The 14948-nt window shown below is 32.9% G+C and overlaps 3 protein-coding genes across 4 annotated transcripts; 2 read left to right on the top strand and 1 right to left on the bottom strand.

Moving 5' to 3' along the window:
• The first annotated feature begins 747 nt into the window (after positions 1–747).
• Positions 748–3811, top strand: LOC107889692 (dol-P-Glc:Glc(2)Man(9)GlcNAc(2)-PP-Dol alpha-1,2-glucosyltransferase). Of its 2 annotated transcripts, none has more exons than XM_016814215.2 (8): positions 748–1011; positions 1117–1205; positions 1469–1658; positions 2081–2354; positions 2524–2661; positions 2764–2968; positions 3062–3204; positions 3301–3811. In XM_016814215.2, the coding sequence occupies exons 1-8, from the start codon at positions 922–924 to the stop codon at positions 3558–3560; spliced, it is 1389 nt and encodes a 462-aa protein (XP_016669704.2). In that variant the 5' UTR covers positions 748–921; the 3' UTR covers positions 3561–3811. The 2 variants fall into 2 exon arrangements, with proteins under 2 accessions (XP_016669704.2, XP_016669703.2); XM_016814214.2 differs by having other exon boundaries at positions 1469–1802.
• A 533-nt stretch (positions 3812–4344) lies between these two features.
• On the bottom strand, positions 4345–6941 carry LOC107889691 (probable protein phosphatase 2C 23). Its single transcript, XM_016814213.2, has 4 exons — positions 5592–6941; positions 5387–5500; positions 5001–5265; positions 4345–4922 (listed from the first exon to the last, which is right to left on the bottom strand). Exons 1-4 carry the CDS (start codon positions 6792–6794, stop codon positions 4804–4806), a joined length of 1701 nt encoding a protein of 566 aa, XP_016669702.2. The 5' UTR covers positions 6795–6941; the 3' UTR covers positions 4345–4803.
• Positions 6942–10198: 3257 nt separating this feature from the next.
• LOC121206047 (uncharacterized oxidoreductase At1g06690, chloroplastic) lies at positions 10199–12633 on the top strand. The gene is made up of 6 exons (XM_041076220.1): positions 10199–10436; positions 10899–10990; positions 11070–11110; positions 11239–11374; positions 11448–11510; positions 12155–12633. Exons 1-6 carry the CDS (start codon positions 10214–10216, stop codon positions 12338–12340), a joined length of 741 nt encoding a protein of 246 aa, XP_040932154.1. The 5' UTR covers positions 10199–10213; the 3' UTR covers positions 12341–12633.
• The last annotated feature ends 2315 nt before the right edge of the window (positions 12634–14948 follow it).

Here is a 14948-nt window from a genome sequence, read left to right as displayed (position 1 = left end):
TAAAATGAAGATTTAAAAAAAAAGATAGAATTTTGTCACATGACTTTTTTGAAAACCGTAAAACTAAGGTTTTAAACATCCATTTTTACAATATTTATTTTTCTTAAATTTTTCATTTTAAATTATGTCACAAAAGATCTAATGTGTCATTTAACAGTTAAATTAATAAAATCAATAACAAAATGTCATAATTGATATAAGCTCAATAGTTTAGGGACCAGTTTATAATGAGGGTCACAGTTTAAGGATTTTGGTGTAATTAACTATAAAGATTAAAGGGTACCAAAAGAAAAGGTGAATACACTTGAGGGGTGCCTAGGGACCTGACCAAATTAGTCCCTCTACTACTAAATAGGTCAATTTAGTTCCTATATTATTAGAAATAATCAAATAAGGGCAAATTGAAACAAAGCTAACATTTCTTGTTTAAAAAATATCATTTATTGTTTAACAAATTTAATATTTTTTATATTTTATGGTTTTGTAAATAAAATCTTTTGTTTGAAATTGTATTGCAATAGAAGAATAATTTTCAAGATATTTTTTACATAGATGTTAACTCTATTATAATTTAGACTTATTTGATTCTTTATAATAAATAGTATAGTGACTAAATTGGTCTATGGACTAATTTGATTCAGTCTTTATAATACAGGGACATCCCTAGAACTTTAACCAAAAGAAAAAACGACTCGTTTTGCGTCAGCAATCAGCACCATATAATACAACAAAACGCATCGTTTTCTTCCGTTGGTGAAAAGATTTGCAACACCGGGCCTGGTCTTGGCGTTGGCGCGCCCAATCTAGAGCTGAATTGATCCTTCTGTTCGTCTCATTTTGTTGACAGATGGTAGATAGGTTTTTTCTCCTTGAAATATTACTGGGATTTATCTGAAATCTGCTACTAAGCGAAAAGAAAACATGGGTAGAATAGCGACGGGGGCGATAGTGAGCCTTTGGGTAATTCCCGTATCCGTCCTGGTCAATCGCATTGTTCCTGATCCTTACATGGTAAGACTGCCTGTTTAAATTAATTCTTCCTAATTCTTTCTAATGATGTTAATTGTTACTAAAATAGTCAATTTTGAGTCAATTACCTATTTTTCATGTGGACAGGATGAGATTTTCCACATACCTCAGGCTCAAAAATACTGCAATGGCGATTTCATGAGCTGGGATCCTATGATCACTACCCCACCTGGCCTGTAATGCTCTTTTTCTTCTCTACTCTCTGTTTCATTCTTTTCCTTTGTTTAGATGAAGTTTGGGATTCACTTTACTGAACTGTAGAAGGGTTGTTTTTTTATGAAATGAATGATTCTAACAGAGCAAGAAATTAGCTGTTTCAATTGGATTATTTGATGTCACATTAGGAATTACTTTTCCCTTCTGCAAAGATGGGTTATTGTCTCTATTGCTCAACTGTTGTATATTTTTATTACACACTAAGTTAGAAATACTTCTACAGATACTATCTTTCACTTGTTCATGTTGCTGCTTTGCTTCCGAGTAAGTATGTTCTACAACTGGCTCCATCGTTCCCGGAAGCTTGCTCCACTGCGGTTCTTCGCTCTGTAAATGGTGTCTTAGCAGTACTGTGCAGCATTATAGTCTATGAGATAATAACCCACTTGAGGCCAGCTCTTGATGATAGAAAAGTAACACTTTTTGCAACAGTTCTAGCCCTGTATCCACTCCACTGGTTCTTCACTTTTCTTTACTATACTGATGTTGCATCACTCACTGCTGTGCTCGCCATGTATCTTGCATGTCTGAAGAAGAAATATCTATTCAGTGCATTGGTAAATGAGTCGCCTTAAAAAAATTTATTATGCCATCGATAAATGATAAAAGTTTCACACACTGCCCGGGGACAAAATTAGTTAGCTATGTTTCACTTTGCATATAGAGAACTGAGTGTAAGCTATTCTTAAGGTTGTCTAACTTAGTAATCTTGCTATAAAAAGACATCCAAATCAAACAGTTTTAGGATAGATTCAAATTTACCTTGATGTTGTCATATATTTTTTCTTTGTTGTTTCATGTAGAGCTTTACTCGTTTCCATCTGTGCTCTTGCAGCTTGGGGCAATGGCGGTTGTTATTCGACAGACAAATATTATATGGATGCTTTTTGTTGCCTGCTCTGGGGTCATTGATATAACCATGGCACATCAAAAAGATAGTGTGGAAGTAGATGATTCAAAGGCATCAAACAAGGGTACCAATCTGTCGGCTCTCAATACCAGTGTCAATGTGAGTTCAAACTTGAAGAGAAGAAAGTCCAGGGGAAACTCAAAGGCTAATCAACACATCTTTTACCCTTCAAACACCTCTTCAGCATCCCAAACATTAGGTTCTTTTGACATCTTTGATCTTACTTTTGTTAGTTAATTTGTAAAACCATGTAAGGTATATAGTTATAAGCGTATGCTTTAACCTTTGTTCATAAGGTTTAAGCCATTACTCTGTGCCGGGCAAAATGTCATTTATGCTAATGTGATGTCCTTTTGGCATTTATGCAGGTCTGCTTCATGAGATTCAAGCTATTGTTTTGTCTTCATGGCGCATAAAGTGGGAGCTTTTGGTCTCCTTTAGCCCATTCTTTTTTGTACTACTTGCATTTGTTGCTTTTCTCCTCTGGAATGGAAGTGTAGTTCTTGGTATCTTTCAATTTAATGCTATATGGTTCTTTTACCTCCTTTTTTTCTTTTTATTTACGGTTTCTCTTAATAATGCAATTTCTACACATTTTAATAATGCAGGTGCAAAAGAAGCTCATGCAGTTTCTCCACATTTTGCACAAATAATGTATTTTAGCATTGTTTCCGCTCTTTTTGCGGCTCCTCTGCATTTCACAATAGGTCATGCCCTAGATTTGTTTCAATCATTCTGGAAAAACAGGCTGCTTGGATTTCTCCTTCTATTCTTGGCTTCTATTGCTAGCCTCCTTTCCGTCCATTTTTTCAGGTAGGTTCACTTGAACGTGGAACTCCTTGTACTCTTCTTATTACTTCGATGAAAAACTTACTGTTCCTTCATGTGGTTAATGGATTGTTTCAGCATTGCTCATCCTTATCTTCTTGCTGACAATCGGCATTATACCTTCTATCTTTGGAAGAAGATCATCAAATTTCATTGGTCAATGAAATATCTTCTGGTGCCATTTTATGTTTATTCATGGTTATCAATCTTCCGATTATTGGGTTAGTACATTTCACTATGACATTTCACTATGTTATGTTATTTAACTTAAGTATGTCCCGACTTTTCTGAGGTTGCAAAATACTCTCCATTCTCAGGTAAAACTCGGAGGAGAATCTGGACATTGGTATATTTCTTTGCTACCTCTGCTGTTCTTATTCCTGCACCGCTAATTGAGTTCAGATACTATACAATACCATTCTATTTTTTCATCCTTCATAGCAGTATTAACGACAGCCAAAGCTGGCTTCTCATAGGGATTCTATATACAGTCCTGAATGCCTTTACAATGACAATGTTCTTGTTTCGGCCATTCCACTGGGACCATGAGCCCGGGGTCCAGAGGTTCATATGGTAGATACTAAACACTAAAAGCTAAAAACAAGACAAGCATCACAGGTTTTGCTAATAGCAGTATTCGTCATTGGATCATAGAGAACTAACACCCTTTCATTCATGTGTTGGCATCTAAAATTAACCCTGTATTACTTGTTGTAATTCTTACCATTCATCTCGAGCAAATGGATATTTCATGTTTGATATGCAGTTTGTAACCAAATGGTATGTAATGGTAAACATGTTAAGAGTTAAGGCTCTTTCAGTTGCCTATACGGATATTTGTCCCTCTTTGAGTCTTTTTCATTGATAATTGTCTGATATCTTGAGATGAATCATGAAATGTGTGCATAACATCCTTCTTTTCACCTTTGTTTCCATGGATACATTGGCAGTAGATAAGATAATTTTAGATAAAATGCTTGTTTTCAGGTTTATCGACAAAAGATGTTCGACGTGTCATGAGATGTTAAAAACAATGGCTAACCAACCAGCTCTGTCTTCTCGATTGGTCATATTCTAACAGTGAATTTTTCTTTTTGGAGTTTGTGACTCAGGACTAACCACCCAAGTCATGTTGGCTGACTTTTTGTAAAGCTGCCAGAAAGTCTGCGAAAGGTCTATTCCTTGCATTTATAAACTAAAACACTAGTTGGAGATATAAAGGACAAATGAGATGAGTTTTACATTTGGTTAATAAGTATTTTTTAAAATTTTAACTACCAATCATTTGGGAGTGCTTAATTTTTCAAAAATTCATGCGTTAAGTATGCAATGACGTAGTTTACCACTGGTCAAATTTGCTTAAGTGTAAACAAGACTTTAAACAACGCTTAATACTTCAGCAATAGTAATTGACAATTAATTTCTGTTTGAGTTAAAGAAGAATACAGTGAAAGAGATGACAGAAAAGCAGTTGAAGAACTTGGATTCAAATACGATAGGTTTGGTAGGAAAGTAGATATCACATGACTTCATTTTTAACCATTCCATTTCAAACCCACTTTCAGATTCTAACTCATCAATGTTTCCTTCAATTCGTCCTTGTAAATGAATTTGCATATGGCATTTTCAAAGAGAAAGACGATTCACGAAACCGTGAAAATCCAACATTTAGGCTTTCTTTCTTTTTTTTTTAATCAATTGATGGATGATTTCTTTTTTTCCAAAGATTTTTACTAGTCCGACTAATGAACTCCTACATGAAAACACCTGCACCTAACTTTAACAAAAGGAGGAAAATTGATTGAAATAATTATGATGATCTATTTACTGAATGATCGCCATATCCTTCCTTCTAAAGAAATTATGATTACCGAAACATCGTCATGGTACATTCGTCGTTCCCCTGATGGGATCTCAACCAATTCATGGAACTCAAGACCTGCAAAACCCCACCAAAGCAAGTTCGTTTAACTCCTTGGATTATATAATACATGTTTAGGATAAAACAAATATTTACCAGCTTTCTCAGCTGCTCGAATTAGTACTTGTTCAACGAGATGTTGCGCCGGATCTCCGTCGGGAAATGAAGCAATGAACCATTCGATCTCGGAGACAACTTGTTGATTGGTGAAGTACTGATAGAGTCCATCAGATGAGAGTACCAAAAACTTGTCATCAGGACTTAGTTTATAATGATAAAGTGAAGGAGAAGAAGAGATGTATGGGGATGTTCCAACATAATTGATTCTGAAAATATCATACAGTGCATCGTTCCATCTAGGCTGCCAAAAAGAATCAGAGTAAAAACATCCAAATCAGCCCCCATATTTTTGCAACAACTACTTCTTACAAACAAACAATAAGCTTTGGTAATAATGGTTTTGTCATTGATTTTCTTTTTACCTGTTTGAGAAAGCCAGCCCCAAAAGCTCGAGTAACCTTCAAATATCCTTTCACTCTCTCCTTAACAACTGCTTCATCATCATCTGGATGTTCTTGCCTGATTCTCTCAACTTCCTGGTGTATGGACAAGACACTTTTGAGTTTAATATTGAAAAAGAAATGCAAAGAAATAAACATAAAAATGCAAAAAGAAGAAAAAAATTACCTCTTCAACATCAACATTATGATCCATTGTAAGCTGAAGAGGAATCAAATTAGAGGACCCTGTTTTCAGTGCTAGAATGGCTCTGCTATCCCCCACGTTCATCAAATAAACATCTTCCCCATTCATTAACATTACCAAAACACAAGAACCCATTGCATGTAACTCGGGTTTTAAATTGGCCATCTTTAAATAAGTCTCTTCAGTTTTATTTAGACCCTCTGAAAGTGCTTTCAAGACACCAGAATGTTGAAAAGTTTCCATCGGTGAATTCATAGAATGCTCAAATCTTTCACTGCTTTTCCCACAAATTTGTTTATCTTCAAAAGAGCCCAATCCCATATCTTCATCTGATTCGGCCTTATCATCGTTCCATAACAGCCCTTTAAGCTCTTCCAACACAGCATCAAAAAGATTATTAAGCAAATGATCAGGTGCATCCGGTCCACTGAAACCATCATAAATCCCCACAAAGATCCACCCTTCTTCTCCTGAAACTACGAGATGGGTTCGATCCTCACCTGCTTTCCCTTGCGCCCATTGCAAATTCTGACTTTTCATTGAAAACCGATAACCATCACCATCATCATCATCAGCAACACTCCAAGTCCCCCTACTGCTAGGATCATTATTATTAGTTTTGGTTTCTAAAGCTGATGAACATTCTTTATCTGATACAAAAAATTTAAGCATTTTATCTGATATTGTTCTCTTGAAACTCTTGGTAAAAAGCCAACCTTTCTTCTTTGACTTAAAACCACCATTAGACAAGGTTTTGTTGAAGTTAATAATCGGACCCGACAAGAACCCAGGATCCATTGGTCCCGACCAACAATGGGGGTTGCCACGTGGCACTGGTTGTAAGGTAAGGCCAGCAACTAACTCAGAACTTTTGAACGTGGAGGAACGATTATCAGGTAACGTGGAAGACGCCGCCGCCAATGGAACCGTTGTCAAGTTGGCGCTAACCGAAGCTCCGGATATGGAATGAAAAGTCGTCGTAGTTGTTGTGGTGGAGGAATAAGAAGAAGAAGATGAGTGGTTCTCGGAGTAGGAGAGAGGAGTCGGATCGGGTCGAACGTAACAAAAAGAATGCCCAACGAACTCTTCAGAGGGGTGAGGCATAACGTGAGACGTCATCATCATTTCAAGGCTTCCGCCATTGCAAGAACAGCAATGGCTTAACTTTCTAACACTGTTTCCCATGGCTTAATATTCCTCTAGGTGATTGTTTTTCTTTTCCCTCTTCTAAGGCTGTAAGAAGAGAAGAGAAGAGAATACGAGACCGTAATTCAAAAAAAAAAAAAAGAGGGAGTTGACTTTTTAAGATTCAGGCTTTATTTGAAAGGGTGAAAGAAACAGAAGTATGGTCTGAATGTGTGTTTAAAAGTAAAATTTGGGGTCGATGTTAAGTTGGAGTGGATTTGACTCTAAAATTGATTTGAAAAAGTAAAAAAATATGAGGGAGCAAAAGAAAACCGGGTTTAGGATTGTAAAAATTATAATTAATTGCAAATTGATTTATTTTAGAAATTAACGGAGGGAGTTGACTACGTAACAGCGCGTGAGTGATGGAAGATATCTCAAAGTCAAAAGGCTTGAGATTCTTACGAGTGGCCTCGAACTTTATAAAGTAAATAAATCAATAGGAAAACTGATTTTTAAGTACAGCTAATTTTGATTATTATCAAATTATCCCTTCTTTTTATTGCTTCACAAATCTCAGATTTTGTCAAATTCAAGAACAAAAAAAAGGGTAAAACGTGCACGCACTAAGCACTTGGTATTAGTTTATTAAAACTAGAAATTTTTGTTTTTATGTTTTACAAAGGATTATACTTTGCTGTGAGAAAAGTAAGTGAAATGTAAAGAGCAGCAATGATTGTTGGGTTAAATTGAAAAAGAGTTACTAAATATCGAAAAGTCTAGAAAGAAAAGATAAATGGTGACCACAATAATATTTTTCTTTTGCTTTCGAGGTTCTTCCATCTTTTGTGCCCACTGCCAAATATTCACGAATCATACCTAAAACAAATAAATAAACAGAAATAAGCTTTTTATTTAATTTCCTAATTTAGGTAAATTCTTTATATTACCCTTTTTTCCTGATAAATGAAAAAAACAACTTTTTAGGATATTTTCTCTTTGAATACACCGAAAACCACCTTTAAAATTTTGTCAATGTTTCATTTAATTACAAAATGGGAATTAATATTTGTATTTAATTAGTTTTAAGGAATATTACCTCATAATTTCAGTTAGAATTAAAATATGTTTAAATAAAAAATATTTTTTTAATATAATTTCTACATTATTGTAATTTTAAAAAAAATAATTTAATCATTAATCTTTTGAAAAAGAGGCGAAATGATTTTTTTAAATACAATAACTTATAGGACAATTTATGTATACTTCATACTAATATTTTGAATTTTCATGAACTTTTTTTAATTTTGATTTTGATTTATTTTAATATTTTATTTTTATAAATTTTGAATTATCTATTAACATGGTATATATGATAAATGGTGCGCTTGTCAAGATTAAATATTAATGCTTTAGTCAGCATTTTATTAAGAAAACAATTTGACTCTTTTTGAAAGAGTAATGAACAAATTTAATTAAAAATAAAAAATAAAAGTTAATTTAACAGAAAATATTAAAAAAAATTAATTAAAAATGAAAATATTAATAACTAAATTTATAATTATAACCCTCAGTTTAAAAAGAATGGTTTATTGATTAATGATTATTCCAATAAAATTAACTCAATCTAAATTTAAAAAAAAAACACTTTTATAAAGACAACTAAAAAAGAAAGAAAGAAAAGAACTGATAAATACGTAGGATATTTTAAAAATATACTTTTGTAATTTTCTGTGCATACAATTCAAGGAAAAGCCGAAGGGATAAATTTAAATTTAATCCTCAATATTTATATTTTTTTGTTAATTTGATCATCAATGTTTAAAAAAATTATATTTGACTATTGGTCTTTTAAAAAGAGTTAAATAGTTATTTTTAAATAGAAATACTGACCAAAAAATTAAAATTTTTAAATATAATAACCTGTATAGCAATCCACACGTGTCTCATACTAATATTTTTGAATTTTTATGAACTTCTTTTTTTTATGATTTTATTGAATTTAATTTTTTTTATATTTTTATAAAATTTAAATTTTTCATTGGCGTCTCATATAGATAAATAATGTCATGTTAGCATAAAATATATATAGACTGTCACATGTGTTGTCACGATAACATCAATTAGAATTTAATATTTCAATCAGTATTTCTATTAAAAGAGTCAATTTTATTTTATTTTTTATAATATTGAGGGTTAAATTTATCTCTAAAAAAGAATTAAGAGTCCAATTGAAAAAAATATAAACATCAAGGGTTAAACTTGATATTACACCTAATATAAATTTTGAAAAGCTTTATTGTTGGCCCACCGTCCACATTAGGTGGTGAGGGATGGCTTGCCTTTAAGTGGACCAGATATTTAGAATGTTCTTGCCTTCCACTTGGAAATCATTTGCTGCGGATCCAGCCCATAATTTATATATTACATATTTATTCTCAAAATTCAATTTTCAAGTTTTACAAAGAGTTTCTTTTTTTCCTTAAAAAAGAGTTTATGTACATTTTAATCTTTGAATTTGATAATTTTTATTTTTTTAGTATTTATTTTTTAATTTAATTAATACTATAATTTGGAAAAGTTAATCAATTTAATATTTTTAAGTATATGGGCGACGGACATTAACTTTTGTATTAAAACCCAATAAAATATATCTATTTTCTTAAAATTAAAAAAATATATATAATTTTAGAAATTTTTTATATGCATAAGGACGTTCATATTCAATATCCACACTATGTTTGGTTGGGTGTATTGGCTATGCCAATACACCCCTAATCGGTGGGCCCCACCTAATACATCTTTATTCCATCGTTTGGTTGAATGTGTTTCTAATACGCGTGTAATACAATACAGATCTAATCGGTGAAAACCACCGATTTGTAATACAGCCCTTCTGCTCAGATTAGGTGCTGCATCGTTTACCCTCCCTGTTTTACCCTCCCAATTGGCTTCCCCATTCCGTCGCCTCTTCCTTCGTTCTACCTTCGTTCTACCTTCGTTCTACCTTCGCCTCCCGATTGGCTTCCCCATTCCTTCTCCTCTTCCTCTGTCTCTCAACCTTTTCTTTTCTTTTTCTTTACAACCAGTCACTCTTTCGATTTGCCAACCAGTCGACCTTTTTCTTTTCTTTTTCTCTGTGTCACTCCTTCCATTGCTCTCAATTGGTGTTACTGCTACTGAAAGGTAAAGGTTTCTAACTCTCTTTTGCTCTCAATTATCTTGTAATTGTTCTAACTCTCTTCTTCTCTCTGTACTGAGTTTTAATGGCTATCTGTATTTAACATTCCTGTGGATGCTTGCTAAACTACGTACGTGTCTTGAAATTTTTCTGTGGATACTTTACTTTCCACTGGATATAAAAATTCTTCAGCAAAAATAAATAATTATATTTTGTTTTGAAAAGTAAAATAAAATCTTATTTGTGTTAGGAATTGCTTGTACAGAATTTGCCCTTGAGTTCCAAAGGAATATCATCAATGGCCATAAATGTCAGCAGTGCCTGTTTCTCAGTTTTGAGTTGCAAGAAACCCAACCGAATAAGAGCGGTTGCTTCCGAGGATTTTGCCACTACCGCTGCTCTCAAAACAGATACAGAAGACAAATTGAAGTTAGGAGGATCGGAGCTCAAAGTGACAAGGCTCGGAATCGGAGCATGGTCTTGGGGTGACACCAGTTACTGGAACAACTTTCAATGGGATGGTAAACTTTTACATTTTTCAGCTCATTTTTCTTTGATTTTTTACTTATTTTTATGGTGTTTTGTGTAAGTAATTTCATAAAATGAAAATAACAGAATAATGGGTTTTTTCTTCTTCTCTTCCCCCCAATATTTTAATGTAATTCAGCGTTTTCTTGATTGTGTAACGTGTTTGTATGGTTCAAAAGTTAAAAGGTTGTTTGATATCTAGATTTTGGATTATTTTACTCTCTTTTTTCTCTCTAATTATGTTTATATATTTGTAACCCTTGTATACTGGCAGGTTCTTGGATTAGAACTATTGATTTATTGTTTTCTTCCAATTACTAGGTTTAGTGTTAGATTTGATTTGTACAACTGCCACAAAGTGATGTGTTGAGAATGTTCTATGTGGAGCTCTTGGTCTGCATTTGTTGCTTATGCTTTCTGCATATCTGATTGATTTGTACTTGCTGTGGAAGCAGATCAGAAATTGAAGGCTGCTAAGGCTGCTTTCAATGGAAGTCTTGATTGCGGAATTACGTTTTTCGATACAGCTGAAGTTTATGGCTCTCCGGTAAAACACGAGATCATCTATAAATCAATTTATTTACTTTATTTATGGAAGAATATCGTTGATGATTCCTTTTTCACAGCTCGCCTTAGGTGCTGAAAATTCTGAAACTCTACTGGGAAGGTATGTGTCTTGAATTTCATTGAGGACAACGGTGTTACTTTAAAATCTCACCGAAGGTGGAATGTAGTACACAAAGTCAAATAATCAGAGTTTGGAAACAAGAACTATTGTCAAATGCATAAACTGAGTCTGGCATATATATTCTTTTTAACACAAGTAGGGTGCCATATCTTTGTTTCAGGTGCCCTTATCGGGAAATATAAACCAGAAAATCCGCCATCTGGACCTAGAGGCCGGATTTACACTCCGGAGTTTTTAACTAAGGTATGTCTCTTGAGTATTTCGTATCCCAATTTTAATTTCAGACTTGATTGCTAAGGTCTTTTTAAATATACAGCTCCAACCTCTCCTTATCAGAATTAAGGAAATAGGAGGGAACTATGGGAAAACTCCAACACAGGTTTGTTCTTGTTCTTTTGCTTGTATATATATATATATGCTTAAATCTGTTGATAGATCTGTTGCTTCAATATTATGGTCATATTAATAGCACTTAGCAAAAAGACAAGTGCATTAGAAACTCGATATTTCATGTGCTGCCCATTGGACACCCAACATCTTTAGGCATTAGGCTTGGATGGCGTTTTCTTTTCATTGCACAATATGTGACTCAGCTTAATTACAACCATGGACACTAGTCCGTCTACAACAACCTCATAATCATGGCCTACACCAGCTGGGAAAATCTTGGCTCAAGTTGGTGAAATAATTGGTACAGAAGTTGTCTTCTTTAAAGTATATTTGATTTCCATGACCCATTCCCCGACCAAACAACATATGCAGTCATGCACTAAGATCACAATGAGATGAGAAAAAACCACAAAGCTTCGCAAGTGCTTTAAGTCCTCTTTGATGGCATTATCCTAATTTGGTATCTATGTATCATCTCCCCTGTAACTTTTAGATACACATCTGGAAGTTGTCACAAATAGGTGGAAACAGGCTATTTTCTTCTCATACTTTTTCATCTCGAGTTGCAACTACTCGATGGGGTATTTTAAAATGTGCTGAGATCTTTTATGAAATGAGCTTTTTTTACTACAGGTGGTGCTCAACTGGTTAATAGCACAGGAGAATGTTATGCCAATCCCAGGAGCCAAAAATGCTGCACAAGCTAAGGAATTTGTAGGTGCCCTTGGCTGGAGACTAAGCAACGAAGAAGTGGATGAGCTACGGTCACTGGCATCGGAGATAAGTCCTGTTACCGGTTTTCCTGTGGAGAAGCTGTAATTCTTTTTGCTCCGATTCAGGTTGACTTAATTCTTGAATGTTAAACATAGAATGAATAACTCATATTCTAGTATTGGTTGCTTTGAGCCTCATCGTTTGGGTGTTCATTCTGATGCCCAATTTATGGGATCAGATAATGGGAATTGTCTACTAGTGGTGTGTGGGGCAATGATTTCTACAAAAAAAAAAAGAAGAGAGTAATGGTTCCTCTTTCTCTCCCCACCCTGTTTGTAATAGTACCATGTAATGTATGTATATCTTTGTGGTAGTCCAGTCAAAGAAATTCAATCCTAGAAGCCTTACCATTTATTATAATGTATAACTTAAAAAATCAATTAAAGTTTAAAAATGACACATTTGTCTCCAATTCTGAAGAGCAAAACCATGAGCTGTTTATGGCATGGTACAAATCTATAAGCTTTAGCATATAGAAGATTCATAAGCAGCCATGGAATAGCTTAAGCTAGCTAAACTCATTTCCCAAGTTTTTTTTTAATTAAATAAAAATTGAATCCAACACTGAATATAATGTTTTAGGCAATGTATTTCTTTAAATCAAACAAATAATTTGATCTCTCAAACCCAAAAAAAGTCATCCTTGAATGCTTTATAAGAAGTCAAAGTTATGTCAACCAGATTTCCAATTTATTATTTCTGAAAGTTACAATAATAACAAATTACGATATGAATTTCAAAATTTTTAAGAAATGATATATTTCTTGGTTTATAAATTTTACTTTTTTTAAAAAACAGTCAAATTAGTAAACAAAAATTTATTTTCCAAATTAAAAAATAAATAAATAAAATTCTTGTCTTCTACTTTTGAGCCATACAATGTATGTTTGCTTGGTCCAATTCATATATTATGATTTGAGTCAATTCATATAAGAATATTAATTATTAAGAATTTTATTAAATTATATATTTTAATTAAAATATATTTAATAATAATTATGTTTAAATATGATTAAATTATTTATTATTGATAATAAAAATCTTATTATAATTTAAATAACAATAACAATAATCATTTACCAAAACAAATTTATGCTAAGGGTATTCTAGTCATTTTAGTTTTTTCTATTATGCTATTACACCTCTATTCCATTCAACCAAACACAAGATTACTATTACGCCTCTATTCCATTACATTCAACCAAACAGTGGATTAGCTATTACACCTCTAATCCAATACACCTCTAATCCCAATACACCTCTAATCCAATACGCCTCTAATCCAATACAGCGAACCAAACGTGCCCCCAATATCTAAATGTAGATTTTTCCAGATTCATTTTGAAAGTGTATATTTTAACAATTTTATATATTTTTATAATTTTAAAAATAATAATATAAAAAATTATATTTTTAGAGAAAAATTCATATTTAAAAAAAAAACTTTTGGATTTTTTATTTTTTTATTTTATGATATTTTCAAAATTTCTTTGCTTTTATAGTTTTTTTTTAAATTATATTCTTATGAATTTGTTTATAACTTTATATTTTTTAAAAGATTTTTATTTTCCATTTCCAATATTGCCCCAAATCTATGGATTGGGTCCAAATTGAAAATTCTTGAAATTTAAAGTCCAACTTATGAGAAGTTTGTCCGCACATTGTTTGCTAAAGTCTCATCTGCCTCATCTGAAGAGAAGGCCGATGAAACAATTAATGAAATTGACTCTTATCTCATAGGTTATCCTATTGCATTCATTATTGATTCTCCTTATCCACTCTCGATCCCTTAAATGGTGACGAGAATAATGAGAATAGACTACATCCAACCTCTTTAAAATTTCACAATAATGTAATACTTTCTCTTTAAATGCTAAACTTGTTGTAACCTTAACAATTACTAGATCCATTACATCCATAATGGAATTTTCCCTAATCTCACATATTTCATCATTATCGACCTTGTTAAAATCATTTGCAAACTCATTAACTAAAAGGACACTCTCATTTTTTGAATGGTCCTTAACTATATATTTTGGAAACCTAATGTTGATATTTCTTTATACCTTGAAATTCCCCTTTTGAACCAAAACCTTATTGGCATTAACTCAATAAAAAAGGGTGGCTATCACAAGAACCCCAAAAGTTTCAATAATTGGGTTAAAGATACTTATTAAGATTTGGCATAATAGCAACATAACGATGATGATCCAAACGCATTATCCATACTTAGGTCGTTCAAGACTCGAGCTTTTCTCACTGCCATTGAAGCTTTGCAAACTCACATGGGTACTTGCATCGACTCATTGCAAACCTTTATTGTGAGTGAGGGCTTTAACACCATTGACACCTATCTTACTAGCTTGGAGGATGAAGTTCATACTTTATGACTTCATGCCGCTACTTCCTGTAATGGCCTAAATTCAAGGTTATCAGAATAGTGGTTTCGTAACCACAAATCCGATTTAAAGAGAAATTTATTTCAATATTTTTACATGAAAATTGATATGATAGGAAAATCGTATGAAAATATTGATAAAATTTTTTTACCGATTTAGTGGTTAGTTAGAAAAAAATTATTGAAGAAATTGGGTAAAATAAGGTATCGGGACCTCTATCTCGTAAGACCGAGTCGAAAATAATTTTATAAATA

The sequence above is a fragment of the Gossypium hirsutum genome, chromosome A09 (genome assembly GCF_007990345.1).
Source record: "Gossypium hirsutum isolate 1008001.06 chromosome A09, Gossypium_hirsutum_v2.1, whole genome shotgun sequence".
NCBI classification, from domain to species: domain Eukaryota; kingdom Viridiplantae; phylum Streptophyta; class Magnoliopsida; order Malvales; family Malvaceae; genus Gossypium; species Gossypium hirsutum.
Note: the sequence above shows the minus strand (reverse complement) of the source record. Positions and strands in the feature narration are given on the sequence as shown.

Excerpts from the sequence above, each read along its gene's own strand:
- LOC107889692 (XM_016814214.2), top strand. The coding sequence starts at position 922 with ATGGGTAGAATAGCGACGGGGGCGATAGTGAGCCTTTGGGTAATTCCC. Across the intron at positions 1,206-1,468 it reads ATCACTACCCCACCTGGCCT|ATACTATCTTTCACTTGTTC; the intron begins GTAATGCTCTTT and ends ATACTTCTACAG. Across the intron at positions 2,355-2,523 it reads TTCAGCATCCCAAACATTAG|GTCTGCTTCATGAGATTCAA; the intron begins GTTCTTTTGACA and ends GCATTTATGCAG.
- LOC107889691 (XM_016814213.2), bottom strand. The coding sequence starts at position 6,794 with ATGGGAAACAGTGTTAGAAAGTTAAGCCATTGCTGTTCTTGCAATGGC. Across the intron at positions 5,501-5,591 it reads ATAATGTTGATGTTGAAGAG|GAAGTTGAGAGAATCAGGCA; the intron begins GTAATTTTTTTC and ends TCCATACACCAG. Across the intron at positions 4,923-5,000 it reads TCGAGCAGCTGAGAAAGCTG|GTCTTGAGTTCCATGAATTG; the intron begins GTAAATATTTGT and ends GGGGTTTTGCAG.
- LOC121206047 (XM_041076220.1), top strand. The coding sequence starts at position 10,214 with ATGGCCATAAATGTCAGCAGTGCCTGTTTCTCAGTTTTGAGTTGCAAG. Across the intron at positions 10,437-10,898 it reads GAACAACTTTCAATGGGATG|ATCAGAAATTGAAGGCTGCT; the intron begins GTAAACTTTTAC and ends CTGTGGAAGCAG. Across the intron at positions 11,511-12,154 it reads ATGGGAAAACTCCAACACAG|GTGGTGCTCAACTGGTTAAT; the intron begins GTTTGTTCTTGT and ends TTTTTACTACAG.